Raw genomic sequence first — 27767 nt, forward strand, 5'->3', positions numbered from 1 at the left:
ATTGGGAGGAACGTTTACTTCCGGTATGGTGTGGGTATGGAGCGGAGGGCGGAGTGAGACGGTTTAGAGCTCAAACAGAGGACGTGCGGCTCAAGCTGTTCTCGAGGACATTTTGCTTGATAAGGACCTGGATTTCTGAGCGATATAGTAGGTAAACTTGATTATGTCACAGGTGCAGGGGTTCATGTTCCAAACCGCGGTGTGAAGAAGCGACACTCCTGCGGGAAACATTGTATTGGAAGCGGTTTTGGATTCTGATTGGTCAGATGTTGTTGATAGGAAAGTAGTTCCGTCTGCGAGCCGAATCACGTCAGTATAATCAATTCGCACTTAAAAAATTTTTTTTATTATATTTTATTTTATTTATTACTTTTAACACCTAACCAGACATATTATTGGTGTTTTATTATTATTATTATTATTATACTACTACTACTAATTATTATTATATTAGTAAAAATAACTCCAATGTGTAGTTTAATCTAGGCTATTAATCTATATCACGGAAAAAATTTTAATCACGGTCTATATAAGAACAAATCTATGACTTTATGATTTGGGACTTGACATGCTCAAACGGAATAAAAAAATTAAAAATAAAAATTCTTGGGGATGTACGTTTATAGCTGCTATAACATCAGAGAACAGGAACTAACTTGTGGACATTAATTGTGATAATGATTGACAGATTGCTGCAGCGTAAGAGAAATTATATGTATTCGCTGTGTTTTTACAAAAGTTTTTTCTGCTTCTCATCCATCTTTCACCACCCATATGATTGTTTGGCTCTAGGCCATCTGATTTCTTTCATACATCGGCCAACTTCCCCTTCAGGACACATATAAACTAAGACATTCGAGTATAACAGCACTTGCTTACCTTATATCACATCATAGCGGGCGCCTGCAGCCTGAAAGGTGGACAGGTCCCGGTTAAGGTTTCGGACCTTTTGCTGACCCCTTTAGCTCCTGGCTGGCTCGCCAATAAAATATGTAAATAAAAAATAATAATTTGACTCATCTTTTTTTTCTTTTTTCTTTTTTGTTTAGGAAAAATGGTGGAACTCAGGAGCTACTGCGAACCGGGTGTGTCTATGCACCAAGTCTGGACTGACAATGGATTCACGCCATGCTTCTTCTTCACACTTGTCCCGTCCGTCCTCGTTACGCTCGCCATACTCCTCGGCACTCTACACTGCACATGTTACGCTCGCTACGGCACCAACATGGAGTCCCGGTTTGTCCCACGTTCTCGGCTTTACAAACTGCAGCTGGTACTTTCGGTTCTTCTCGGCCTCCAAGGACCGGTCTGGATGATTGTCCACGTGGTCCGCGACTCGTCTGTGCCTGGGTACGTGGTGCTCTGTGGATGTCTCTATGCCCTGGCGTGGGCCTGGGCGACGGCGCTGCTAAGAGTGGAGAGGAAGAGGATTCTTGTGATGGACAGTACGACTGGACACAGTGCCGTCCTGCTGCTGTACTGGACGATGGCGTTCGTAGCTGAGAACCTGGCATTTGTATCATGGGAAAGCCCCAGGTGGTGGTGGGGGTTTGAAAACTCAGAGCAGCTAGTGAGTACTCAGGAACATCTTAATATCTTCGCTTCGGTTCTATCTTCAAGCATTCAAAAGTTCTAGCTTCTTAAACAGGTTCTACAAAAATTGAACCTATAAGCTTGTGAGAATGATCCACATCTTCATCTGGGTTTGATCTTCGAGGGTTTGTTGTATGGCTCAGGGTTCTAGCTGTATGGATATTTAGAGAACGGGTTGAGGTCTAGAGAGCCCTGTGTTCCCCCCAGCCCAGTGAGGCAGATCTTTTTCAGGAATTTACAGGTTCTAGCTTCCTTAATAGAAAGCTAGAACCTGATTGGTCATATATAAATAAATAAATAAATATATAAATATATATATATATATATATATATATATATATATATATATATATATATATATATATATATATATATATATTATTTATTTATTTATTTTTAATAATAAGAAATTGGAAAATTAATTGATTTGCCGTTTATCCTGAAAAAAATTATAAACTCACAGAGTAACATGTGAGTCACAGTGAGACATGAATCAGCTGAACAGGGATGACTCGGCACATTTCCACTTACTCATTACTATGTCAGCAATATGAGGTAAATGGGGGAGTGGTGTTAATGTTTAAGCAACACCCACATATTTGACATACCTGAACACCTCCTCTTCAAGAGGCCACACCCACTGACTCAGCAGTTTCTTATCTAGTTGTGGTAACATGGCTAAAAACTGTTTAATGTAAACATGTATGAAACTACAAAGTAAACAAAAATCCAGAATATATTTTAGATTGTCCACATTTAGCTTTGATGCCAGCTTGGAAAACTTTTATCTGCCTACATATGTGACATTTCTTGCCTTCTTAATGTGACAATCAGTTATCTTGTGCAGAGGAAAGTGTGACTGCAAAGTCATCATCCCTGTTAGTGCTGCTACAACTACTGTACAAACCCATATTATGGCAACAAACACAATACACAGAGAAAAGATCTATCATTACCTGAAGAAATGAAGGTCAGTCAATCTGAAACATCTCCAGCACTTTAAACGTATCCCCAAATGCAGTCTCCAGGTCGCAAGGACCGTCCCTGAAACAGGAATACCAAGAGCTTCCTCTGCCGCAGAGAACAAGTTCATTAGAATTACCGGTTTTAGAAACCACAGATTTATATAATTGCTTCTCAGAGTTCATGTGGCAGACATGTTTCAACATCTACATTACAGAGCAGACTGTGTGAGTCAGATCTTCACGCCGAAGAAACACAAGGAATAGACATTAGATCGGTGAAAAACTGTCCTTTGGTCTGATGAGTCCAAATTAAAGACGTATGTTTCTAACTCTCGTGTCTTTGTTAGACATAGAGAAGGTGACCGGACGGATTTTGAATGTGTGGTTCCCACTGTGAAGCATGCAGGAGGAGGTGTGATGGTGTGGAGATGCTGGTGACATTGTAGGTGATGCAGTTAAAATTGAGGTCCCACTTAAACAGCTTAGCTACCACAGCATTTTGCAGTGACATGCCATCCCATGTTTTAAAACACCTCTAGGTTCTGTAAGAGCTATTTCTCCAAGAAGGAGAGTGATGGAGTTCTGCAACAGACCACCTAACCTCCACAATCAACCGATCTACTGTATGAGAAGGATAAATCACACACTAAAGTTTACGATGGTGTGTGTTTGTGTACAGGTGGAATTTGCATTCTGGCTGTTTCGTTACATCTGCTCTGGGGCGTTGTTCTTCATGGGCCTCAGAGCTCCAGGACTGCCGAGAAGACCCTACTCATTCCTCATTAACGAGGACGAGCGTGATGTGGAAAATGGTGGACAGGTGTGTGTGTGTGTGTGTGTGTGTGTGTGTTTGTGTGATTTTGTTTTGCTGTCTGTGCGATTGCGACACTAACGGCATTCTGTTTTTTTCCTCCTCTTAAGCCTCTGCTAGGCGGCGCAGGACAGAACCAGTCGGCGTGGACTGACTTCAGAAGGAAGGTGCGTCTCCTGCTGCCGTACATGTGGCCGAGGGGCAACGTCCTCCTCCAGTTCCTCGTCATCCTGTGTCTCGGGCTCCTGGGAGCTGAACGTGCCATAAACGTCTTCGTACCCATCTACTATAAAAACATAGGTGATGAGGATACCTTTTTATACCTTGTACCTCTCGCACCTCTCACACAGCATATTTCCCACATCTCGTACCTCAGACCTCTCACCTGCCACACAACTCACACCTCTTATACAGCACACCTCTCGCAACCCTTTTGCATACACATCGCACACCTCAGGGGTTTATATCTGTGCACAAATCTGAGTAGGTATGGAAAGTAGAAAGGAAGTGTGGAAAGTAGGAGTAGGGTGTTTCCATCGATTACACACTATAGCTAATTGTGTGTGTGTGTGTGTGTGTGTGTGTGTGTGTGTGTGTGTGTGTGTGTGTGTGTGTGTTAGTTAGTAATATATATGCTCTTGTCTGTTAGTAAACGAGCTGACAGGAGGAAGTCCCTGGAAGACCTTGGCCACCACTGTGTGCATCTATGTCCTGCTGAAGTTCTTGCAGGGAGGTGGTGCAGGTACGTGTGTGTGTGTGTGAGGAAATAAGTGGTTTGATTTGCTTGTTACCTGCTCAGCCAGGTGTTCACTTTGTTCTCCGATTAGAATAGCAAAGCGAGCTAACGGTTTCAGGTACTAACGCACTCTGCTACGTCCCTATTTCCTCCGTCATTTAGGTTCCTCAGGCTTCGTCAGCAACATGCGATCGTTCCTGTGGATCCGCGTGCAGCAGTACACGGGGCGCGTGGTGCAGGTTCGCCTCTTCGCCCACTTACACTCGCTGTCTCTGCGCTGGCACTTGCAGCGGCGCACCGGAGAAGTCCTGCGCAGCATCGACCGTGGGACCTCCTCCATCGACAGTCTGCTCAGGTTCCAAACACCTCCTCTCTCACTTTAAATGTCTCTCTTTTTTTTTCCTCTTGCCTGAAATTAAGACAATTAGTGTGTGTGTTGAATAATTTTCTTTGTCTCTTTTCAGCTACATTGTGTTCAGCATCTTTCCCACAATCGCCGACATCATCATCGCCATCATCTACTTCACCTCCAACTTCAACGCCTGGTTTGGTCTCATCATCTTTGTCTGCATGGCCCTCTACCTCAGTGAGTATCTCCTCGAAGATGATCTTGGAAGCTCCTTGTCTATTTTAGGACCATCAAAATATGAAAGCCTGTGAATTATATCTTTGCCATTCATGCCAAATTGTTTTGTTACGTTTTATCTCAAAGCTCTTACCATCATAATAACCGAATGGAGGACGAAGTACAGGCGAGAAATGAACACCCAGGACAACAACGCCAAGGCCAAAGCCGTGGACTCCCTGCTGAACTTCGAGACGGTACGAGATGTTTAGAAGTTTCCTCAATTTCTCCACATGGAGCTGGGTTAAGTCATTGAAGATTCTAGCATTTAATGACCTGTTGATCAGTAATCCATAAAGCTAGTTATGTGAGAAAGCTCTCAAGATGATGAGATCTTTGTGTTACATGTGATTTACACGACTTCACGCCAGGTGAAATACTACAACGCGGAGGATTACGAAGTGGGACGCTTTGAGGAAGCCATCGCGAAGTACCAGGTAACATCAGTCTGTGAGTGTGTTGCGTGTCTCTGGTGTGGGCTGTGCTCTAAACTGACCCCACTGTTCATTTGTGTTTAGTCGCTAGAGTGGCTCACCAACGCGTCTCTGGCTCTGCTGAATCAGACCCAGAATCTGATCATCGGCTTGGGTCTGCTGGCTGGCTCGCTGCTCTGCGCCTACTTCGTCACCGAGGGCAAGTTTCAGGTCAGAAACTGAGTTCTTACTTCTGCGTGACGCTCCATGTTCATTTATTATGAATCACCGTTCTGTCTTGCCTGTCTGCTTAACTACACTGTATTGCCAAAAGTATTGGGACACCTGACTTTTTCCACACAAATGTGGTTCTTCCCCGAAACGGTTCCAAGTCAGTGGCACACGATTGTATAAAATGTTTTACCAATGAAACCACCCTAGGCCTCCTTACTCCCTCACCTACATCAGCACCTGACTTTACTTAATGTGGAAAATCAAGCACACACCAAGCTTATGCTCAGGTGTCCACAAACTTTCGTCCATATATTTGTCTGTTTATCTCTGCTGTCAGTGTAGTTATAAAATTATATCAGTCTGTCTGTCGGTCTGTCTACTTTTCTCTTTGTTTGAATTTGATTTGTCTAGTGTTTTGTCTCCGTTTCTCTTTTTGTCTGTTCCTGGATGGATCAGCTTGTCTTTACCTCTTTATTAAATAGTTTAATTAGACATGTCTTTCTCTTTATCTGTCTAACATTATATTGTTCACCTGCCTGTCTCTGCCTTTCTTCCTGTCTGTCTGTCCATCTCCCTTTCTCCTTGCCTGTATGTCTCTCTGTCTGTCTGCATGTCTGTATGTTTCCCTGCCTGTCTGTTTTGGATACACATTATTGTCTGTATAATTGTGTATCTGCTTGTTACTGTGTTGATGAATAGTTGTACGTATTAATTTGGTGTGTGTGTGTGTGTGTGTGTGTGTGTGTGCTCCCCACACGCAGGTTGGAGATTATATTCTGTTCGGCACATATATCATCCAGCTCTATACACCTCTGAACTGGTTTGGTACATACTACAGGTAAACACACACACACACACACACACACACACACACACACACACACACACACACACTACGTTGTGTGTGTTTATTTTGTTCCTACTCTGTGTGTGGCACAGAAAAAGAAACACGCTCTACTGTTATTCAGGGTCATCCAGAGGTCATTCATTGACATGGAGAGCATGTTCAAGCTGTTTGATGAAGAAGAGGAGGTGAGGGGAAAAAAAACACATCAGGTTTCACATTCTAGCAGATCTGATGACCCTTTTGGTTCATTTGTGTTTTTTTTTTCTTTTCTCTGTTGGGTTTCAGGTGAAGGACGTTGTGAATGCTGGAACCCTGGAGTATAAAGAGGGAAAGATTGAGTTTGAAAATGTTTCCTTCAGCTATGTGGAAGGGTAAAGGTTCTCATAGAATGCCAATTTTTTCACAATTTGAAAAACAAATTATATACATGTGTATGCTATATATACACTGTACAATATACACTAATTGTGTTGAACAGGAAACAGATTCTGAAGGATGTCTCCTTTGTGGTCCTGCCCGGCCAAACTGTAGCACTTGTGAGTAAAAAAAAATATATATTTATGCAGCTTTTTTTGTAATTGCTTATTACACTGCTTGTTTTTTTTTAAATACTCAATTCATTTAATAAATATGGTCATAATAAAATAAAACAAATAAACATCTCTATTAAATCTATATTATGTATCTGTTACGTAATGTGGTAACGTATTTAGCGCCTCGCGGATGCGTCGGGTTGAACACAGACGGAAGATCTGAACGCGGTTCTCAGCGAGGGTTAGGTGATTGAGTAAGTGTGTGGGGTGATGGTGGCTTACAGAAGCCTGCATAGAAAATCCACGGCTCATCCCAGTAAATTCAGTGCATGGTGGGTTCTGGCGTCCTCGCTCTAGGGAAGAAAACGGAGGAATACGTTTTAGCACAGGCATCTGGAAAAGGCACCTCTCTCTCTTTTATGTCTCCTTTAATGCACCTCCGGCTCCTCAAGGACGGTGAAGAGCCACCAGTCGTGTCTCATTCTAGCACCCCGCCCTTCTTCCAAGTGCTCAGTCACTTTCCCCTATTTTGGTGCGGAACGGCCGCTGTCCGTTCAGCACCCGGTCCACAGTCGTGTTCGGAGCGTAGGTCTTGTGTGTCCAGGTTACTTCAGAGTTCAGGATTGGCAAAACATTCTTATTTCCATATTATTCACAAATATCCTATATATAATTAACTATTTTATAGTGTAAATATTTTGTACTATGTTGTTTTTTTTGTTTTTTTTTAAGTATTAATATGTATTTTTGCTGGCAAAAGAATTTCCTTCGGGATTAAATGTGCCGATTGTGTGTTATTTCTGATCGTACACACAGGTGGGTCAGTCAGGCTCGGGGAAGAGCACCATCATCCGCCTCCTCTTTCGTTTCTACGATGTTCAGGGCGGCTGTATCCGCATCGACGGCCAGGATGTTTCCATGGTGAGACGCGGGACGGAATATTACATGATCTCGGTAATATTATATAAAGATTGCAGTAATAAGTGTGTGTGTGTGTGTGTGCAGGTAAAGCAGGCCTCACTGCGTTCCCACATCGGAGTGGTCCCTCAGGACACCGTCCTCTTCAACGTTAACATCCGTGAGAACATCCGTTACGGCCGGATCTCAGCCTCCGACGAGGAAGTGGAGGACGCCGCCATCGCTGCCGACATCCACGACAAAATTCTCACCTTCTCCGACGGTAAGTTGCTCTTTATTCGCAAAAAAAACGCAGCAATAACCCTGTTAAATTCCGATTGGTCGTAAGATGTTTTGATTTCTATACCAGTAGTGCAGCTATGAATCAGGAGGTAATGTTAATTGGCGTATTCGAATATGTGTGTATGGGGATGTTGTACAATATGTTTGATTTGATTGTAACTCAGGTTACAACACTCAAGTGGGTGAGAGGGGTCTGAAGCTGAGCGGAGGGGAGAAGCAGAGGGTGGCCATCGCTCGCACCATCCTCAAAGCTCCTCAGATCATCTTACTTGACGAGGTGAGTAGGCGTTTTTATACACAACCCAGTTCTGATTTCTGATTGGTCGGTTGATGACGGCGGCTCTACAAGGTCTGGCACAGTCTGACCTGATTTGTGTGTTGAGAATATTGATACCGACTGCTGGTATACCGATTGGCTCTTGCAGGCCACTTCAGCCCTGGACACGCAGACAGAGCGCAACATTCAGGCCTCGCTGGCGAAAGTGTGTGCCAACAGAACCACTGTCGTGGTGGCCCACAGGTGAGGAAACCCACAGATTTGGCATATTTGGAATACACCCTTTACTTCTTTGCTTGTCTTATTAACGTCCATCCCTGTGGTAGGTTGTCAACCATTATCGGCGCCGATCAGATCCTCGTTGTCCGGGATGGACAGATCGCTGAGAGAGGGAGGTGAGAAGACAAAACGGTTCCTTCCTTTATAATTAGTTTCTCATTAGGCATCTGTATTAGTGAATTGTTCCTATAACCTTCATATTAATGATGTGATTGCAACCCAAGTGAGTTCCCAACAGGACAGTGAAGCTAACCAATCAAGAGTATTTGTGTAGAGGATGTGGAACTAGTGTTTCCTGCAAGTGTCTTCAGATTATTTATGATGCTACACGACCGATTTCTTGAAAGGCTTCTTCATAAAAAAGGGTTCTGGCAGTTATTCACTCGGCCAATCGCTTTGAAGTAGCACCGTTACAAAACTCAGATAATCATGCAACCATGGTGATCAGAAAACATCTCCAGAGAAAAGAAATGTCGAACCACATGGGCAACAAGAGCAGAACAAACGCATTGGGTTTTACTTTTGTGAGGCAAAATCATATCTTCAAAACTGGAAAGAAAAATTGGTGATCGGAAAATTTGGCATCAACAGCAGAACAGTTCAGCCTGGTGGTGGCTGTATGACGGTGTGGGGAACCTTCTTTTGCCACACACACTGTATGCCTAAGGTTTGTAATGACTACGTGCATCACTTTATCAATCTTTGTTTTCCAGTCACGAGGAGCTTTTGGCTAAAGGAGGACTCTATGCTGACATGTGGCTGAAACAGCAGCAGGCCTCAGACTCGGACTCCGCCTCCGACACTGAAACCAAAGACAGACTTCCTGAGAAACTACAACCCCAGCCATCCTCTGCAAGACAAGGGCATCACTGAGAGCCCAACACTATATACCAAAGAGGGGGATTGTGGGTAATTTAAGCTTTTTGTTACGTTTCCGGTAGAAAAGATAAGCATTAAGCAAGTCTACGCTGTTTAAATATAACATATAGACATCATGTCACCCTCTGCTACTGAGACGGCGTAGGCACAACACACTCAAACACACTTAGTATTAGAACATACACGTTCTTCACTACACGAGGCTGCACGATTTCTGTTCTGCAATCTGATCCGTGCCTTAAAGCGCCAAATATTTCCAATCTAATTTCCAGTCCAACCTAGAAATCAAATGATAAATAATGGAGTACAAACCAGAGCAACATATTCAGAGTTCAGATGAATGTCGGAAGATTTGTTGGTGCACCGCATGGCATTGTAAGAAGAGGACATGTGTGTCCATTTCCTGTCCCTTTTTTTCTGCATTTAAAAGCCCATAATGATCAATACGTTGGATGAAGCCACTGATGGATTATGCGTTGATATTTGAACGTTTTTTTTTTTTTTTACTTTCGGGTTCTTTAAGAGTCCCGTAAACCCAAATAACACACAAAAAAAACTAATAAGATGATAAACATTTTTCATTTTGAGCCAATGAGCAACGCAACATCCAAATACCGAGCAGTATACTTTCTTTTCTCTTTTTTTTCCATCCTGCTATACTGCTTGGCTCAAGTTATTCAGTATAATTAATGCTTATAAAAATACAATATTATAATTTAGATACATAAATACTTACGAGCGCCAACATTCTCAGCCTTGTCGGGTTAGATAAGTGTTTATTGTGTGGGTATTAGAATGTCAGGGCGTTTTATTACCTTATATATTTTAAACTCGGACTTTATTTCCTAATTATGTTTAACACTGAAGAATATATATATATATATATTTTTTTTTTTTTTATTATTATTTTGCAACCGAATTTGTTCTGTGATTTTTCCTCATGTTACATTATTAACTAGTTCATCACTAGTAAATCATTATTTTTAATTTGTACATATTATTTAAATCTGTATATATTTTTATATAATCACATAAACACTGATGTGTTTAGTGATTAAGTCAAATACAGGACATGAATATCACTGACATTGTTTTAAATAAAATACTGGTGGGGGTTTTTTTTTGTGCTCATTTTTGCAGGAAATGTTTATTCAGGTGACAGTGTTTCTTCTGACATTGTATTTTTTCAGGGTTGTTTTCTGGTTTAAGATTGTGTGCTGTGTTTTTATGTTGTAGTGAATAAGAGCATCACGTACGTGGTGTGTATAATTCTCAGGCTCTGTGCTCGATTCATATCGTTCACATATGTCCGAATTTGTGAAAAATGCAAAAATAAAAATTGTCATTTAATATTAAATAAATGAAGATAGAGAAATAATTCAGTTAATATAAGAAATAAACAACATTAAATAAAGTGCATGAATATAATAAAAACAATCTTCACTTATACAAAATCATATCTCAGCCACACCTTCACTAATACAAATTGATATATATGCTTTAATTATTAAATGAGATCGAGCCCTCTTGTATAGGCCACGCCCACTTTATTAATACAATTTGGTATATAGGCAACGCCTCTTTAGTAGTATAAATTAATATAGGTCATGCAAAATTATATAGGTTTTGCTCCCTTCACTTGAAAAAATTGATGTAGGCCAAAAATACTAAATTTAATATAGACCACGCCCTTTTCAGTACACTCACTATAGGCCACGCCCCATTTATAATATACCTTTATATACCACACCCCTTAACCAGTTCAAATTGCTTTATAGGCCACGCCCCATTTGTCTAGTAAACATTTATATAAGCTACACTTTCCTTCGGACAATAAAATTAAGTTCACAGGTGTAGAAAAAGAAAAAGCTGCTGGATGAAAGGAGGGTGGGTTTTGTAAAAGCTGCCTTGTTTTGTATATGATGGTAAAAGAGTTGTAATTTTTTTTTTAATCGATGATGTGGGTTTTTTTTTTTATTCGCATGCACGTGTCATGTGTAAAAAAGAAACGTCAAAATCCTTTTTTTTTTTTTTAATAAATTTTAAAATGGTAAAAGTTTCTGTGCATCTTTGTAGTGTGTATAAATAATCAATAGAAAACAGAATGGAGGATGTGGTGGAGAAGCTCTGTGTTAACCTTGTTCTTTTGTTGTGCTCTGGATAATCCACTCTTCACCCTGCCACATATCAGAGTCTACAGGATAGGATTTGATGATGTGATCTTCACTTGTACAAACTGATATACAGGCCACACCTTGTACAGTAGGACAGGCCACACCTCCTTAATTAGGACAGGCCACACCTACTTAATGAGGACAGGCCACACCTCCTTAATTAGGACACACCACACATCCTTAATTTAGGACAGGCCACACATCCTTAATTTAGGACAGGCCACACCTCCTTAATTAGGACAAACCACACCTTTTTAATCAGGACAGGTCACACCTCCTTAATGAGTTTAGGCCACACCTCCTTAATTAGGACACACCACACCTCCTTAATCAGGACAGGCCACACCTCCTTAATCAGGACAGGCCACACCTCCTTAATCAGGATAAGCCACACCTCCTTAATCAGGATAAGCCACACCTCTTGTATCCCCTAATAACACTGCCGCAAAAAGCATCAGGTTGCATGCATTCAAAAACACTTGTTTTTTTTTTGTTTCTACGACTTTTACATTTTAATAAGCTACATTTTATACTGAATAAAAGGTTTATCAATTATAAATATCATTTCACTAATATTCATTCGTCAGAGCCTTTTCCTGAAATGTTACAACTTTCCTGAAATGTGTAAAAACCCCTGTATAGAAAGCAGTGTTTCTTGAATAGATTTCATGTTATAAATGTCCCGTTTTTGTATAAACTACACGCCACAGCGCCTCCTGCTGAATATCAGCCTTTACCTCGTTCCGCCATACAGACAGCGGGTGGAGGGTTTCGTCCTGAATCGATACACGGTCCCTACGCAGGCGCACTAAAGAGCGCGTGGTCGAGGCGCGAGACAGACACTACCGAGGGCACTTCGGAACCGCGACGCCGTGTTTGGTCGCTGACCGCTAAATGCGGAAGAAGGAGACTAAAGGGGGTACGAGGGCGACGCCTGCTGAGAGAGAGAGAGTTTCCTGGGGTCTGTCCATGGTTCATGTCGGCGGATTGGGGCTGCGAGAAATGGATTTGGAGGATCTATTCGACGAGAGGACGTTCCTTTTCTCCGACTTCCAGGAGTTTACGGTGTGTGTTGTGTTTGTGGTCAAAATGGCGCTGTTTCTGTTGTTGTTTTTTCGTTTCGGGCCCTAATGCGCTCACTAACTCTCTTCACCTCCTGTTGACACACAGGGCGGGATTTTATTTATTTATTCATAATGTTATTATCTCACACTTGAACTACATCACGCGATTAAAAACAATAAACAACAATAAATGTCTATTTGTATTACTTTACGTCATACAGCTAGGCCGAGATGTCCAGCGAGAAGTTTTCCCCAAGTTCACTCTTTTATCTGTATAAAAAAAACTATACAATTATTTATAAGACAACTAATAAAATATAGACGAATTTATATTCGTGTTTATTATCTTATCACATTATTGCGATACTTCCCTCGGGGTCGTATATAAATCCCGGAAGCTGGGGTGTGTCCCAAAACAGCGCCATATTCCCTACTCACTACATTAAAGTGCACTAAATGAGTGAGTGTTATTTGGACGTTGACCCGAGAAAGTGTGTACCGTATTTTATACACGCGTGAGGAACTTTCATATAATGACGTTTCTTTAATTAAGTAAAATCCTATTTAAAAATTGTGTTATGACTATAATAAGAGGCTGAACTTATTCATTAGGACTTAAAAATCTAATAAATTGATGAAATAGTTGTTTGATTCCCACTAATGAAAAAGGACATTTGTGTGTGTGTTCCTGGTGTGTAGTTTGTCCCGGGACATCGGAGACTGTCTGAGCGTGTGAGGAAGCGTCTGTACTATGGTCTGGATCAAGACTCGTCTCTGGACGCTCTTTCCTGTCCCGTGACCGGTGAGTGTGTGAACTGTCCAGTGTGTGTTTACTTTATTAATACAGGTCACTTTTCCTTCATTATTACAAGTGGACACTTCGTTAATTAGGACAGGCCACGCCTCTTTAATTAGGAATCGTCATGCGTCCTTTATTGGGACAGTTCATGTTTTTTTTTCTGTTATTACAAGCCACACCCCCTCCCCTAGGACAAGCCACACCTTCTTTATTTAAACAGGCCACACCTCCTTCACCAGGTCATGCCTGGTGTGGAAAGCCACAAAGGCCACATCTTCACTAAAACAGATGGATGTGTAGGCCACTTCTCCGTTACTAGTAATGATGAACATGAAGGCCACGCCTCCTCCGTTTGGACTTCTCTAACCCTAATCTCTGGTTTATGCTAGATATCGCTGTGGAACTCCTCCAGAAGTCAGCCCCGAGTCCGATACGGAAACTCCGCAAGAAATACGCAGCCCACGTAGCCAGGTGTGTGTGTGTGTGTGTGTGTGTGTGTGTGTGTGTGTGTGTGTGTGTGTGTGTGTGTGTGTTTCCTTCCCTCTGGCTCAAACCTCATATGTAATTTTATTTATATATATATATATATATATGTGTGTGTTTGATATTAAAACATTTTTACGATTGATTTGTGTAAATATCCTTCGCTCCTCAGAGAAGCATGTATCTCTCCCTGTGCCATGATGCTCGCCCTGGTTTACATCGAAAGACTCCGACACAGAAACCCTGAATACATGCAGCAGATCTCCTCTTCCGACCTCTTCCTGATCTCCATGGTGAGCTCATCCTCATTCCCGTGTTGAGCAGCATTGCCGGCATTTACAATAAAAAAAATCTAGGAATCTGTTTCACGTCTATGCAACTCGCGTCATGTGAGAGAGAGTATTTAATTCCCTTCCCCACCTGCAGATGGTTGCCAGTAAATATCTGTACGACGAAGGCGAAGAGGAGGAAGTTTTCAACGACGAATGGGGTGCCGCCGGAAAGCTGGACGTCCAGACGGTCAACACGCTGGAGCTGAATTTCCTCAGCGCCATCGTACGTTTTGTGCACACCCTGAAACAATACAATACTTCATTACTAAACACTGCTCTCTCTCTCACTGCTCTCTCTCACTGCCCTCTCTCCTTTACTGCCCTCACTCACTGCCCTCTCACCTTTACTGCCCTCACACACTGCCCTCCCTCTCTCTCTCTCTCTCTCTCTCTCTCTCTCTCTCTCTCTCTCACTGCCCTCACTCACTGCCCTCTCCTTTACTGCTCTCTCTCACTGCCCTCTCTCTCTCACTGCCCTCTCCTTTACTGCTCTCCCTCACTGCCCTCTCTCACTGATCTCTCTCACAGTACTTCTACTGTTCCATCAGTGATCTCTCTCACTGATCTCTCTCACAGTACTTCTACTGTTCCATCAGTGATCTCTCTCACTGATCTCTCTCACAGTACTTCTACTGTTCCATCAGTGATCTCTCTCACTGTTCTCTCTCACAGTACTTCTACTGTTCCATCAGTGATCTCTCTCACTGTTCTCTCTCACAGTACTTCTACTGTTCCATCAGTGATCTCTCTCACTGTTCTCTCACAGAGCTTCTACTGTTCCCTCACTGATCTCTCTCACTGCTTTCTCACAGGGCTCCTACTGTTCCATCAGTGATCTCTCTCACTGTTCTCTCACAGAGCTTCTACTGTTCCCTCACTGATCTCTCTCTCACTGCTTTCTCACAGGGCTCCTACTGTTCCATCAGTGATCTCTCTCACTGTTCTCTCACAGAGCTTCTACTGTTCCCTCACTGATCTCTCTCTCACTGCTTTCTCACAGGGCTCCTACTGTTCCCGCACTGCTCTCTCTCTCTCTTACTGCTCTCTCTCTCACTGATCTCTCTCTCACTGATCTCTGTATGTTCTTTAGGACTGGCACCTGTTCGCTGAGCCCAGTGAGGTCTTTAATGTGCTCAGACAACTGGAAACCTGGTAAGTATTTATATACAGTGTATTAATATATATATATATATATATATATATATATATATATATATATATATACTGTGTGTGTGTGTGTACACTATATTGTCAAAAGTTTGCGGACACAGTGGTGTGTGAGCATCGGATTCCACATTTAGTCCCAATTTGCTCCAATTCCCTCCACTCACATGAGAAGAACCAAACATTGCAGGAAAGCTGAAACTGTTCAGGGTGGAGAGGAAATACATGAGCAGGAAAGTCCTGCTGTTGGAGTGTGGAGTTCATTAGTGTTCTGGTTGTAAAGGTTGTACAGGTTCTGGGTGGTAGGATCTCCTCCACAAGGCTAAGCGTGTGGAACTTTATCTCGTACTGCACATTATTCAGATTTGTCTGATCTACTGTGATGCTGGAGCAAGCAGGAACGCATGTATGATGCACTTTGTATGTTCTAATGAACAAAAATGGACAGGAAGTGATGTAAGTGTCGAGATGAACCGAGTTGGTTGATGTTTCCACAGCATCGCGGAGCGGCAGGGAATGAAGCGTGGGTGGTTCACGTACACGGACCTGTGTGTGCTGCTGGAGCAGGCCAGCTGGAGGAACGCGCTCGCCGCCGTCTACCAACAGTTCACCAAGGTACGATTCCAAACGCTGGCTGTAGATTATAGTGTGATATAAATGTAATTAATAAAAATGCACGTGCGTTTCTCTCTCTAGGTCACGTGTATGATCGGTCTCCTGTACCTCACAAGCGTCACCGGTCTCCTCGCCACCTCCGCCGCTCTCCACCAGCTCAACCTCCCGAACGCCGACCCCGTAAACACCTCCCTCTTCTGTCCCGACGCCTCGGCGTCCACCTCCATCCTCCATCCTCGCTGCAGCGTCCTCACCAACACCACGCAGAAACCCGAACACTCCCCGGACCTGCACCAGCACCGCCACGCCCCGAGCTCTAATCCTCTCCTCCATCCCAACCCCGGCCTCTCTATCTGGAACGCCCTGCTCTCCGCTCTCGTACGTTCAGACGCCCGGCTCTCGGAGCTCCGTGTCTGCCGAGCTCAGAACCTCACCTCGTTCACCTGGTTCTCCTCACCGGATCTCCTCCCTCACGCACACCCAAGTCCGCTGGTCGCATTTCAGAGACACGGCTGTTGCCCCGAAACCACGATGCCTCATGGGAAGGCACAGGTTCTCCTCATACCCACTTAGAAATCAGCTCACGTTTATCTTGTGTTTATTTTTTCCTGTGGGATTTTATATATTTAACACCTTTTATAAAGATAAAAGCACTTTGATCCGATGGCAGAAAGGATACGTGAGGGTGAAGTGATAGATAAATAAATAAATATATATATATATATATATATATATATATATATATATATATATATATATATATATATATACGTCGCATATAGATAATAAAATTGTATAAATTACAAATTATTGAAATGGTTCAGAACTTCCAAAAAAAAAAAAAAAAAAAAGCACTCGGGTTGCCAGAGTACTCTCAAAACCCCTTTTTTTGTTCACAATTCAAAGCACTGATATAAAAGCTAAGACATATTTTTGCATTTGCACCAAGACTATAAAGATCCAGATTTTTGGTTTGTTTAAAAAAATAAAAAGGTCCAAAATGGTGTAGAATGTGGCAGTTGAATGTTTATATCCAATTCAAGAAAACAACCGATGATGGAGGTGGTTTGGTTTGGTTTGACGTTGGTCTTTAATCCTGTAACGCTCTTGAGGTGAGACTCGGTGCATTTATGTCGCCCCCTACCTGTGAAAGTGTCGTTGCACAAGTGTGCAAATTCTTGACTTGTTTTTTTGCTTGTGTTTTTTAAACGACAATCCGGGCGTGGTTATGGTTGGAAGGAGCTGTGTGAAGCTGCATGGTGTGTTCTTGCAGTGTTTCTTTTTTTTTTTTTTCCCCTCAATCCACAAAGCCCTTTAATAACTTAATAACACGGACGGGCGAGTGTTAACTGAAAGAAGGGATTCCTGATGAACTGTAGAGAGATCATCCGGTGGATTCGTGAAGAAGAAGCGAGAGAAACGTCACGCCCTTTTTAGCTTGTTTTCTAATAGCCTACAGCGAGTGTTGAGTTCAAAGCCGAACAATACTGACCTCTAGGAGTAGGATGTTACATTTATACCGCAGCATTGTTCAGTTTTTGAGATCGCAATTAGAAAGTGATTTATAACGGAACCCCTAACAGTGCTATCGTTTCTATAGTAACAGGATTTGTACGCCGGACGCTGTATGTTAGCTGATAATAACGCCGCGCCATTCGTTTTTAACAAGGACAAACGTGTAATAGACGTTTTTTGTAAGGAGACGGGAACAAACGAGTCTCCGGTGTTTACGCTTTTTGCTTTTCTGTAGCACGAGAAGACGAAGGGATAACAAGCCGTCAAAAGAAGGAGTCTTCTAGATTGTGTAACGTAGGTCACGAGATCGGAACGTAACTACAGTATAGACAGATGTTATATTTCAATCATTTTACCTTTTTTAGTAGCTACATCGTGAACGCGCCGACACGTGAGCTGTTGTGTTAAACCGAAGAATGGCTTCGTACTATTCTATACCGAGAAGGTCGTTAAAATGTTTTTTTGTTTGTTTGCTTTGATTTTGAACTATTATTCAGACCCAAATGCAGGTTCTTCCTGTTTGTCATACAGCTTGAAGATGAATAAAGGGTTTGTTTGGATACCAGGTTTCGTCTGAAGTTTTTATAGATTTGCCTACTTTCTTTATTTCAGGTTTCCAGGTAGAAAATGACTGCCTTAAAATATTAACTCCCCCTAGTGGTCATAGTCTGATCTGTCGCCGTGGCCTCTAAATTGAGCCAGGTGAAGAAGTAACAAAGAAAAGTGTTTCTGAGACCCTGAGTTTCTGAGAAAAATGGAGCTTGACCACCTCTCTATCCATCCATCCATCCATCCATCTCTGTATCTATATCTATCTATCTATCTATCTATCTATCTATCTATCTATCTATCTATCTATCTATCTATCTATCTATCTATCTATCATATATATATATATATAAAAAAATAAAACCGTGGTCCCCGGAACCCGGTTACGTTCTAATACCCCACGAGTTACGAAAATCCGTGAATTTTGGACGCACCCCCCGTAGTGAATTCATCTAGACATTGTCACTTTAATACAATAATACATTCCTGAACATTCGGTTCCGCTGCGGATTCCCTCTAATTTGAACATAATCCACAACTTGCTGTTAGGTTCCAAATGAGAACCCGCAAATTTTCTAAACTGCAAAAGATCGGGGGTCGACTGTAAATATACACACGCATCCCCTAACAGTGACAGCTGCTTCACTTCACCTCTTTTTTCCTATTAAGGCAACTCACAAAGGATCTCTCACAGGGTTCTGTTCATGTATTGGAAAAACCTTGTTTACAGCTTTATTTAAATATATTTTTATATTAATAATTCAATAGTCGCCACATGGTTCTTGTGCCACTGTTGTTATTGTCTCATTCATTCATTCAGCAGGATGAAAAAAACTTGGAAAGAACTGGAGAAATGGAGGTTTATGAATAGTTTAGCATGGAGCGTTCAGAATAAACAAAATACGACAGTTTTCTTTTCTTTTCTTTTTTAGACATCAGGTTATTGTTAATCATTTGATTCTGTATTTTTGTAATTGTTGCATTAATAATGATGTAAGAAAAAAACTTACGTTCTTAATATCCCATATTTGAAACCGTTGGTTCAGGATTCCTTTCACTTTGTCTAATTATATCTTTTTCCCCTTTGATCTTAAGGCACATGTCCAAAAAACATTAAAAATAATACAAACTATGTGACTCTGAAATAAACTCTTTGAGAAATTAATTAAATACTACACAGTCCTGTTGTGTCTTGATTCTGATTGGTCAGAAGGTCCTGTATGATCTGATATTCTCTTTACGTGAGGTGTTTGTTCAATATTTATGGAAGGAGTCTCCAGTGTCAGAGGTAAAACATCTGCAGGGGACTGGGTCTTCGGTAACATGTCCACTTCCGGCATTGAGTTTGAAGGTTTTTGGGAGATGGTAAGTAATTAGTCTTTTCCCCATGAGTCTCCCTTATGAAGTGTGTGTGTGTGTGTGTGTGTGTGTGTGTGTGTGTGTACGTACATATTTAGCGCATGCATTGGAAGCCATGATCTAAATTTGGACTTGGACACACACACACACACACACACACACACGACCCGTAAGTCCCCTTCACCACTATTCTATTATTGATGTCCACGACGTGCACGAGCATGCGCAATGCGGACACCCGCACATTGAAGCGCGCGCGCGCGGCCCCGCACTATGCAGTGTACAACGCAGGTAAGCTGTAAGCTGCCGAATATATACATATAAATATATACTTGTAACTACTATAATCTACTTTTTAACACGTGTTATATACATTTATTCCTCGTGCCCGCCGGGTTTAACGGTGACTGATGCCGCAGAGCGGCGGAGAGCTCGGATCTGATTGGCTGTAGGAGATCTATAGAGATTTTGCTGACTCGCAGAATAAACACGAACTTGTCCAGGACCTGATGGAGACCCGTGATTAGGTCCTATCATCAGTAATGGCTCCTTTCTCTCTCTCTCTTTCTCTCTTTCTCTCTGGGGCAGGAGGAGCTGCCTGACCCTCAGGTGATGAATAATTCAGGTAGGTCACCATTGGAAACTAATAAATGCAACTCCATAACTAACAAAATGCCACCAACTAACTAATTAATGCCACACTGTATCCAACAAATGCTACCCCTAACTAATAAATCCCACTCCGCAGCTAATAAGACCCATTCTGTATCGATTAAATGCCACTTTGTAACTAACAAATGCCACCCTATATCTAACAAATGCCAATCTTCTTATCTAGCAAATGCCACTCCTTAACAACCAAATGCCACTGAATATCTAACAAATGCTACTCCATAACTAATAAATGCTACTTTGTAACTAACAAAAGCGACTACATATCTACCAAATGCCACTTTGTAACTAATAAATACTACTTTGTAATTGAGAAATGCCACTCCATATCTAACAAATGCTTCTCTGTAACAAAAAAAATGCCACTTTGTCATTAATAAATGCCATTTTGTATCTAACAAATGCCACTCCATATCGAACAAACGCCATTCTGTACCTAACAAACGCTACTGCCACTCAGTAAACGGCAGGAGCCACACCGTAGCTGTGCACCCAATCATTTTTCATTACAGTCCAGTTACAAAGGACTTACTGGACCGGACTTTATGCTTTATGCCTCTTCATGCAAGGGCCTGACAGAACAACCAACTCACCATGCTGCCCAGAAATACATACAGATTTTAGAAAAGCTCAGAGATTCACAGGATGTTAAGATTTATATACACATTTTTTTTAATGTAAGTGCTTAGTTCTGATGTGAAGTCAACAAGAAAAAGATCAGGCAGGAATGATCTGCTGCCACTGAAGGAAACAGTCCTGTTACAGCAGGAGAATGTAAACACATACTTCTACCTACACACACACACACACACACACACACACACACACACACACACACACACACACACACCACTGCTCTCCTGTCTCCTTTTACAGTAAGTGACCCAGGAGCTGAGGCCTACCTCGACTTTATGAAGAAACACTGCTGTTACGACGCCATTCCCACCAGCTGTAAGCTGGTTGTTTTCGACACCGCCCTGCAGGTATGGTGAAATACGTATTTCAGTTCCTCCGGTCCTGATGTGGTCACGTCCCAAACTATATAATGCCTTAAATCAAGCTGTGAGGTGGGACTGGGGAAAATGTCTGTAGATACATTATCACACTGTATCCTTTATTTTGCCCTTTAATAACCTTTTAGAACATTTGGAAACACCTAGTCTTCTACTGGTTATGAAAGACACATGCATGTCTGGACATTTTTCCTACTGTTCAGCTGAAATACTTTGTCATATCTCTTCACTAGTTGGAGATTTCTTTCTGAGCTTGTAATCCGGTTCCTCCCAGAGCATTTCAGTAGGATTTAGGTGTGGTGACTGGGCAGGTCGTTACATGATAGAAATCACTCCAGGCGACTGTTTGCTCTCTAAATAACGCCTACGGAGCTCAGACGTACAGTTCAGTTCCTAACCCTATCCCCAGTCGCAGTCCAGACAGAATTGCATGGTGTTGAAGTATGGAATGGAAGCCATGTTGGTTTGGGATTCCTTTCACTTTCTGGTGGAAAGTCTCCAGAACAACCCCAAACCATTAAACTTCCACCTTCATGTTTGACTGTGAGGGTGAGGCAGTCTGATTACATCTTCTCTCCTGTCCTCTGTTCTTCTGTTGGAGACAAAAATCTCAAAATTGGACTCCATAGAACTTTCTTCCACTTATTCACTGTATAATTCTTGTGTCTCAAAAACCATAAAAGATCATCACATAATTATCTTTTTTTTTTTTTTTTTTTTTTTTTAAAGGTAAAGAAAGCCTTCTTCGCGTTAGTGGCAAACAGTCTACGAGCGGCCCTGCTATGGGACAGCAAACTGCAAAGATTTGTGGGTAAGACATGGATAATCAAGCACTTTCTAATACAAATCCCACTTTGTGTCTTGAAGTTACATTTGGAAAGTTACACGTATTCAGATTAGGGTTTTATGTACAGATTTTAAAATAGCACATGATCCGTTTTGTAGAATGAAATTTTGCAATGAAGCCACGAGAAATTCGATCTTTCTGTGAAAAAAAAGTTTTTTGACGTCTGATTATAGAATTAGACGATTTTGGCATTGGATCCTGAACTGTGCGGATCGCCCCACTCCGAATACAATATTATTAGATTGATTTATATGTATTTCTGTTTCCATTGCGCACAGGTATGCTGACCATCACAGACTTCATCAACATTCTCCATCACTACTATAAATCCCCGATGGTCAGTGATGACGTGTTAAAGGAGCTGTTGAGCCGAACGTAACACAGTACACAGTGTTCACTTCAACGCTAAAAATCTAATCTAAAAATCTCTCATTGAACGAAACATGTTCGGTATCCGATGCTACAGAGCTGAATTAGCATAACATAACATAACCGTCATGTGACAATCCATCACGTACATTTCATGCATAAATCTTTTGGAACGACAATCTAAATTCCTGTTTCGTTCTGTTTTTCTCTTTGGAAGGTTCAAATTTATGAGCTGGAGGATCACAAGATTCAGACATGGAGAGGTGATTCATTTCAAAGTAAATGAGCTGCAATATGTAGATGATTTCTGGGTGAATGTCTGTGTGAATGGAAATGATTGTATGGTCTAATAGGCCAGTTTAATACATGAAAATTCATAAAATATATAAAGAAATACATATAATAATACAAATAAAATATATATAAATACTTTTATTTTTTAATTAATGCAATTTTACTGCATTCTATTACATTTTTTAAATGTCATGTGGAAATAAGATTGAATATTTTTTATTGAATCAGATTTATTTTTGGGGGTATTTAATTTGTATTTATTTAACATTTTTAATAGGTATAATTTTAGCTATAGTTTTACTATATATGTATTTTATAATATTAGGTTTTCCTTTCTTTGTTAAATGTAGTTTGCATTTCTAATTCATTTTTTAATGAGTTTTTTCCTATAATTTTCATTTTTAAATGAAATAAATATATTTTTTCCCACTTCATATAAACTATATCTTCTATGATAAATTTTGATAATTTTTCCACATAAGTATTCAAAATCCAGATTTGAGGAATCTCTATTTCTCTATATTTTACTGTTATTCTCCTTGTCTTTTACTTTTAGACGTTTATCTGCAGTACTATCATCAAAGCCTGATCAGCATCTCACCTGACGCGAGGTAGCTAAGCTGGAAGTCCACAAGACTCCACGACAGTGAAGAGCGAGTGTGAAGAGCGAGTGCCACGCCTCTAATTGTCGTTTCTTTCGCAGCCTTTTCGACGCAGTTTATTCTTTACTGAAGCACAAGATCCACCGTCTGCCGGTCATCGACCCCGAATCTGGGAACGTCCTGCACATTTTAACCCACAAACGAATTCTCAAATTCCTCTATATATTTGTTAGTAAGACAATATTATATCGTGATTTATCATCAGTATTGGTTTATCCCTATACTTTGCACTGGCCTCAGTAGTTTAGCTTAATCCTACTATCTACTATACTGACCCCCTTTATTTGTTCAAACTGGTTTTGCAATGACTTTCTGTATTTTTCCTCAGTGACTTCTGCTTTACCAGCATCTCTTTACCTTTTCCAGTGTTTGCTGAAATTCCCAGTACCTACCTATGTCTCACTGGCTTTTTACTTTTCCCCATTCTCTTTTTGGTTTCTCAGTGGCTTTGACTTTCCAGTTGGTATTTATTGACTTCCCAACCGGCTTCTTGCTTTTCCAGTCGCTATGTGTTTTGTCCAGTTTTTCTCACCTTGTCTGCCCGTTGTCTTCATAAGATGTTTTGTGTTCCCATTATCAGAGCATTCTGGGTTCACCTGTGTGTCTTTAAATCTTTCCTTACCGTTTAGCATGGCTTAATGGCTTTTCTGTAAATGTAGCTTTTTTTCCCCCTGAGGCGTTTGTCTTACCCAGTGCCTTGTCATCCCAATGAGTACCTTCCAGGTTTTTGTTTTTCATGAATTTTGCTGCATTCCCAGTGGCTTTTGGTGTTCTTCCACTTGGTGTGCTGGTTTGACAGTGGCTTTTGATGTTCCTTTTGGTGTGCTGGTTTCACAGTGTCTTCCGGTGTTCCTCTTGGTGTACTGGTTTGACAGTGACTTTTGGTGTTCCTCTTGGTGTGCTGGTTTACCAGTGGCTTTTGGTTTTCCCTTTGGTGTGCTGAGTTACCAGTGGCTTCTATTGTTCCTCTTGGTGTGCTGGTTTCACAGTGGCTTTTGGTGTTCCTATTGGTGTGCTGGTTTTCCAGTGGCTTCTGGTGTTCCTCTTGGTGTGCTGGTTTCGCAGTGGCTTTTGGTGTTCTTCTTGGTGTGATAGTTTTCCTGTGGCTTCTGGTGTTCCTCTTGGTGTGCTGGTTTCACAGTGGCTTTTGGTGTTCCTCTTGGTGTGCTGGTTTCACAGTGGCTTCTGTTGTTCCTCTTTGTGTGCTGGTTTCACAGTGGCTTTTGGTGTTCCTCTTGGTGTGCTGGTTTCCCAGTGGCTTCTGGTGTTCCTCTTGGTGTGCTGGTTTCCCAGTGGCTTTTGGTTTTCCCTTTGGTGTGCTGAGTTCCCAGTGGCTTCTAGTGTTCCTCTTGGTGTGCTGGTTTCACAGTGGCTTTTGGTGTTCCTCTTGGTGTGCTGGTTTTCCAGTGGCTTCTGGTGTTCCTCTTGGTGTGCTGGTTTACCAGTGGCTTTTGGTTTTACCTTTGGTGTGCTGAGTTTCCACTGGCTTCTAGTGTTCCTCGTGGTGTGCTGGTTTCACAGTGGCTTCTGGTGTTCCTCTTGGTGTTCTGGTTTCACAGTGGCTTTTGGTGTTCCAAGAGGCTTTTGGTTTTCCCTTTGGTGTGCTGGTTCCCCAGTGGCTTCTGGTGTTCCTCTTGGTGTGCTGGTTTCCCAGTGGCTTTTGGTTTTCCCTTTGGTGTGCTGGTTCCCCAGTGGCTTCTGATGTTCTTCTTTGTGTGCTGGTTTCACTGTGCCTTCTGGTGTTCCTCTTGATTTGCTGGTTTCACAGTGGCTTCTGGTGTTCCTCTTGGTGTGCTTGTTTCACAGTGGTATTTGGTGTTCCTCTTGGTGTGCTGATTTCACAGTGGCTTTTGGTGTTCCTCTTGGTGTGCTGGTTTCCCAGTGGCTTTTGGTTTTCCCTTTGGTGTGCTGGTTTCACATTGGCTTTTGGTGTTCCTCTTGGTGTGCTGGTTCCCCAGTTGCTTCTGATGTTCTTCTTGGTGTGCTGGTTTCACAGTGGCTTTTGGTGTTCCTCTTGGTGTGCTGGTTTCACAGTGGCTTCTGGTGTTCCTCTTGGTGTGCTGGTTTCCCAGTGGCTTATGGTGTTCCTTGTGGTATGTTGGTTGGTTTCCCAGTGATTTCATGGCTTCCAAGTGTTCCCTTTGTTTTTCAGTGATTTCTTTGTTCCCGATATTTCTTCTCCTGTCAAAGTCAGTTCTAAGTTTCCTGTTAGTTCCTGAGCCGTTAACCATGCATGTCACTACTGCTCTATAATCCTGCTCTATAATCATATACTTTTGGAATAGCCCTGATATAGACGGGTTTGAGCTCATGTCCAGTCGCCTCTGGACGGCTTTTTCTTATGTGCAGAGAGCCACAATCCCAACACCACGATTTTTGCAGAGGAAAATCGAAGAAGCAGGAGTGGGGACATTCAGAGACATCGCCACCGTACAGGAGGCGGCCAGCGTGTACGACGCTCTGTCCACTTTCGTGGAGAGACGAGTTTCTGCTCTTCCTGTGGTGGATGAAAATGGTAACAAATTCTCAAATATTATTACTGTTATCGTTATGATTATTATTTATACCTTTCTTTTTTTAGGGAAGGTCGTGGCGCTTTACTCGAGATTTGACGTGATAGTAAGTACAATCTTCATTTCTAATGTAATGACGCTATCACAGGTCCAATCGTCACGTATTCGGTTGATTGTGTGTTTGGATTGCAGAATCTGGCAGCGCAGAAAACCTACAACAATCTGAGCATGAGCATGAAGGAGGCGTTGAGGAGGCGGCGCTGTTTCATCGAGGGAGTAATTAAATGTTATCCTGACGAAACCTTGGAGACCGCTGTGGACAGAATCGCCGATGCAGAGGTGGGCAGATGTTTACAAAGGAGATCACTGTTGAGCAAATAGAAAAAGCTTGGAACTACACAGGACTCACATCTCCTATCAATGTGTCTATATGAAAACATTAAGGTTGACATATATGGAAAGTCCTATCCTGATTTAGATGTTTGTAGGTTCACAGGCTGGTTCTGGTGGACCGACAAGACAACAAGGTTCGAGGCATCATCTCGCTCTCAGACCTTCTCCAGGCAATGATTTTGTCTCCAGCGGGAATTGACGCTCTGCTCGCGAAGCCTTAATGCAACCGGTCCATTCCTCCTCCTGTGTTCACCAACTCTCTCCTTCTGCTCCATCACGTGCCACAGGAGGTACCATTTATATACTTTCACTCTCAACACACACACACACATACACACACATACACACACACAAACACACACACTCTGATTGAGCCTTTATTTATTTATTTGTTTGTTTTTCATTTGTTTCTAAATGTTTATTCCTAATTTTCTTAGATTTAATAAAACCTGATCAAATTGGCAAAACATTTTATTTTTAAACTTCTGTCTTTGTTTATAATCATTTCCATTGTTTGTTATTTTATTTAATATTTTCCTTCATACAATTTTTACTTTTAAATGACTTAATTTGAATAATTTCATTTATTTGATTTTATTTGGGTTTTTTAACATATATTTTTTATTGTCATTTTGTACGTATTCAATTCGACTTTTTTATGTTTTTTTCATTGAACATAAATCCACTGTTTAGGTATTTATTGTTTTAAATGAGTGTCTATTAGTGTTATTTTTATATATAGATATTTATAATTCATTTATAAATATACATACATTTATAAATATAATAATGAAAATAAATATTAGAGTTTTAGAGTAGAATATTATATATAAAATCAGTAGTAGTAGTAAGAAAGTATTTTTTTAAATATTTATTTTCTTTGTTTACATATAAACATTTATTTTTAATATTTGTGGGAGTTTGGGGCCTTTTTGTTGTTGTTTCTCTTCACGATTCACTCATCATTATCTCTCGTTCTTCCCCAGATATTTGAGTGTGACGAATCATGACGATAACACACACACACACACACACACACACACACACACACACACACACACACACATGTGTAAAGAAGAAGAGCTTCAACAGCTGCAAAATCAGCAGATTGTGTCCGTTGTCTGTTCTGTTGTAAATATTTTGTACGCTTCGTGTCCACGCAGCAGAAATGACACGTGGGTTTTCCTGAACTATAAAATAAACATGTTGTTTATTATTACACGTTTTGTGTCCGTGTGAAAATGTGTACATATCTTCGAATATCATTAAATATGCACAGTTCACTGATTTGACAAATGATTTATGGCAGGGTTACGATTTGCAGTGTCTTTAAATGCCTGCGGAAGAGGCAATGCATTCAAATATACAGAAAAATTAAGTCGTGATCACGAGGGAAAAAAAAAAATTATAATGCATGACCTCTTTGGACTTCAGTCTGATCACTGAAAAATAAAAAGTCTGCTTTCCTATTAGGATGTTTATTCTTCAACCAGGAGAGGGCGCTAAATCCCGCCATCACCATAGTGGAATATTGAGGACGTTCACCAAAATGAGTAAA

At 41.4% G+C, this 27767-nt stretch overlaps 3 protein-coding genes and 1 long non-coding RNA gene across 11 annotated transcripts; 3 read left to right on the top strand and 1 right to left on the bottom strand.

The window, feature by feature from the left end:
* Positions 1-19: 19 nt before the first annotated feature.
* On the top strand, positions 20-11448 carry abcb6a (ATP binding cassette subfamily B member 6 (LAN blood group) a; the record flags this gene model as incomplete). Of its 6 annotated transcripts, none has more annotated exons than XR_014530352.1 (21): positions 21-151; positions 1050-1570; positions 3238-3378; positions 3480-3669; positions 4019-4111; positions 4268-4460; positions 4570-4691; positions 4818-4927; positions 5102-5167; positions 5249-5374; positions 6139-6215; positions 6346-6409; positions 6510-6595; positions 6703-6760; positions 7574-7678; positions 7763-7937; positions 8122-8234; positions 8383-8477; positions 8561-8629; positions 9227-9625; positions 11237-11448. XR_014530352.1 is itself a non-coding variant. In XM_083522009.1 (20 exons), the coding sequence occupies exons 2-20, from the start codon at positions 1055-1057 to the stop codon at positions 9384-9386; spliced, it is 2559 nt and encodes an 852-aa protein (XP_083378135.1). In that variant the 5' UTR covers positions 21-151; positions 1050-1054. The 6 variants fall into 6 exon arrangements, 3 of the variants coding, with proteins under 3 accessions (XP_083378137.1, XP_083378135.1, XP_083378136.1); XR_014530353.1 differs by having other exon boundaries at positions 9227-9561; positions 11154-11448; XR_014530354.1 differs by having other exon boundaries at positions 9227-9561; positions 11191-11448.
* Positions 11449-12298: 850 nt separating this feature from the next.
* On the top strand, positions 12299-16736 carry cnppd1 (cyclin Pas1/PHO80 domain containing 1). Its single transcript, XM_083522012.1, has 8 exons — positions 12299-12631; positions 13330-13432; positions 13819-13900; positions 14085-14205; positions 14339-14467; positions 15335-15396; positions 15906-16023; positions 16105-16736. Exons 1-8 carry the CDS (start codon positions 12461-12463, stop codon positions 16594-16596), a joined length of 1278 nt encoding a protein of 425 aa, XP_083378138.1. The 5' UTR covers positions 12299-12460; the 3' UTR covers positions 16597-16736.
* Positions 16737-17477: 741 nt separating this feature from the next.
* Positions 17478-19518, bottom strand: LOC310715535. Its single transcript, XR_014530357.1, has 2 exons — positions 18452-19518; positions 17478-18357 (listed from the first exon to the last, which is right to left on the bottom strand). It is a non-coding gene; the product is annotated as an uncharacterized lncRNA (long non-coding RNA).
* Positions 19519-19624: 106 nt separating this feature from the next.
* On the top strand, positions 19625-27430 carry prkag3a (protein kinase, AMP-activated, gamma 3a non-catalytic subunit). Of its 3 annotated transcripts, none has more exons than XM_083522014.1 (13): positions 19625-19737; positions 20035-20071; positions 20995-21101; positions 21861-21942; positions 22257-22315; positions 22565-22625; positions 23198-23252; positions 23345-23471; positions 25653-25818; positions 25885-25922; positions 26009-26155; positions 26305-26499; positions 27196-27430. In XM_083522014.1, the coding sequence occupies exons 1-12, from the start codon at positions 19720-19722 to the stop codon at positions 26428-26430; spliced, it is 1023 nt and encodes a 340-aa protein (XP_083378140.1). In that variant the 5' UTR covers positions 19625-19719; the 3' UTR covers positions 26431-26499; positions 27196-27430. The 3 variants fall into 3 exon arrangements, with proteins under 3 accessions (XP_083378140.1, XP_083378141.1, XP_083378142.1); XM_083522015.1 differs by having other exon boundaries at positions 22565-22610; XM_083522016.1 differs by lacking the exons at positions 19625-19737; positions 20035-20071 and adding an exon at positions 20789-20892.
* Positions 27431-27767: the final 337 nt, after the last annotated feature.

Source organism: Silurus aristotelis, assembly GCF_946808225.1.
Source record: "Silurus aristotelis genome assembly, chromosome: 20".
NCBI classification, from domain to species: domain Eukaryota; kingdom Metazoa; phylum Chordata; class Actinopteri; order Siluriformes; family Siluridae; genus Silurus; species Silurus aristotelis.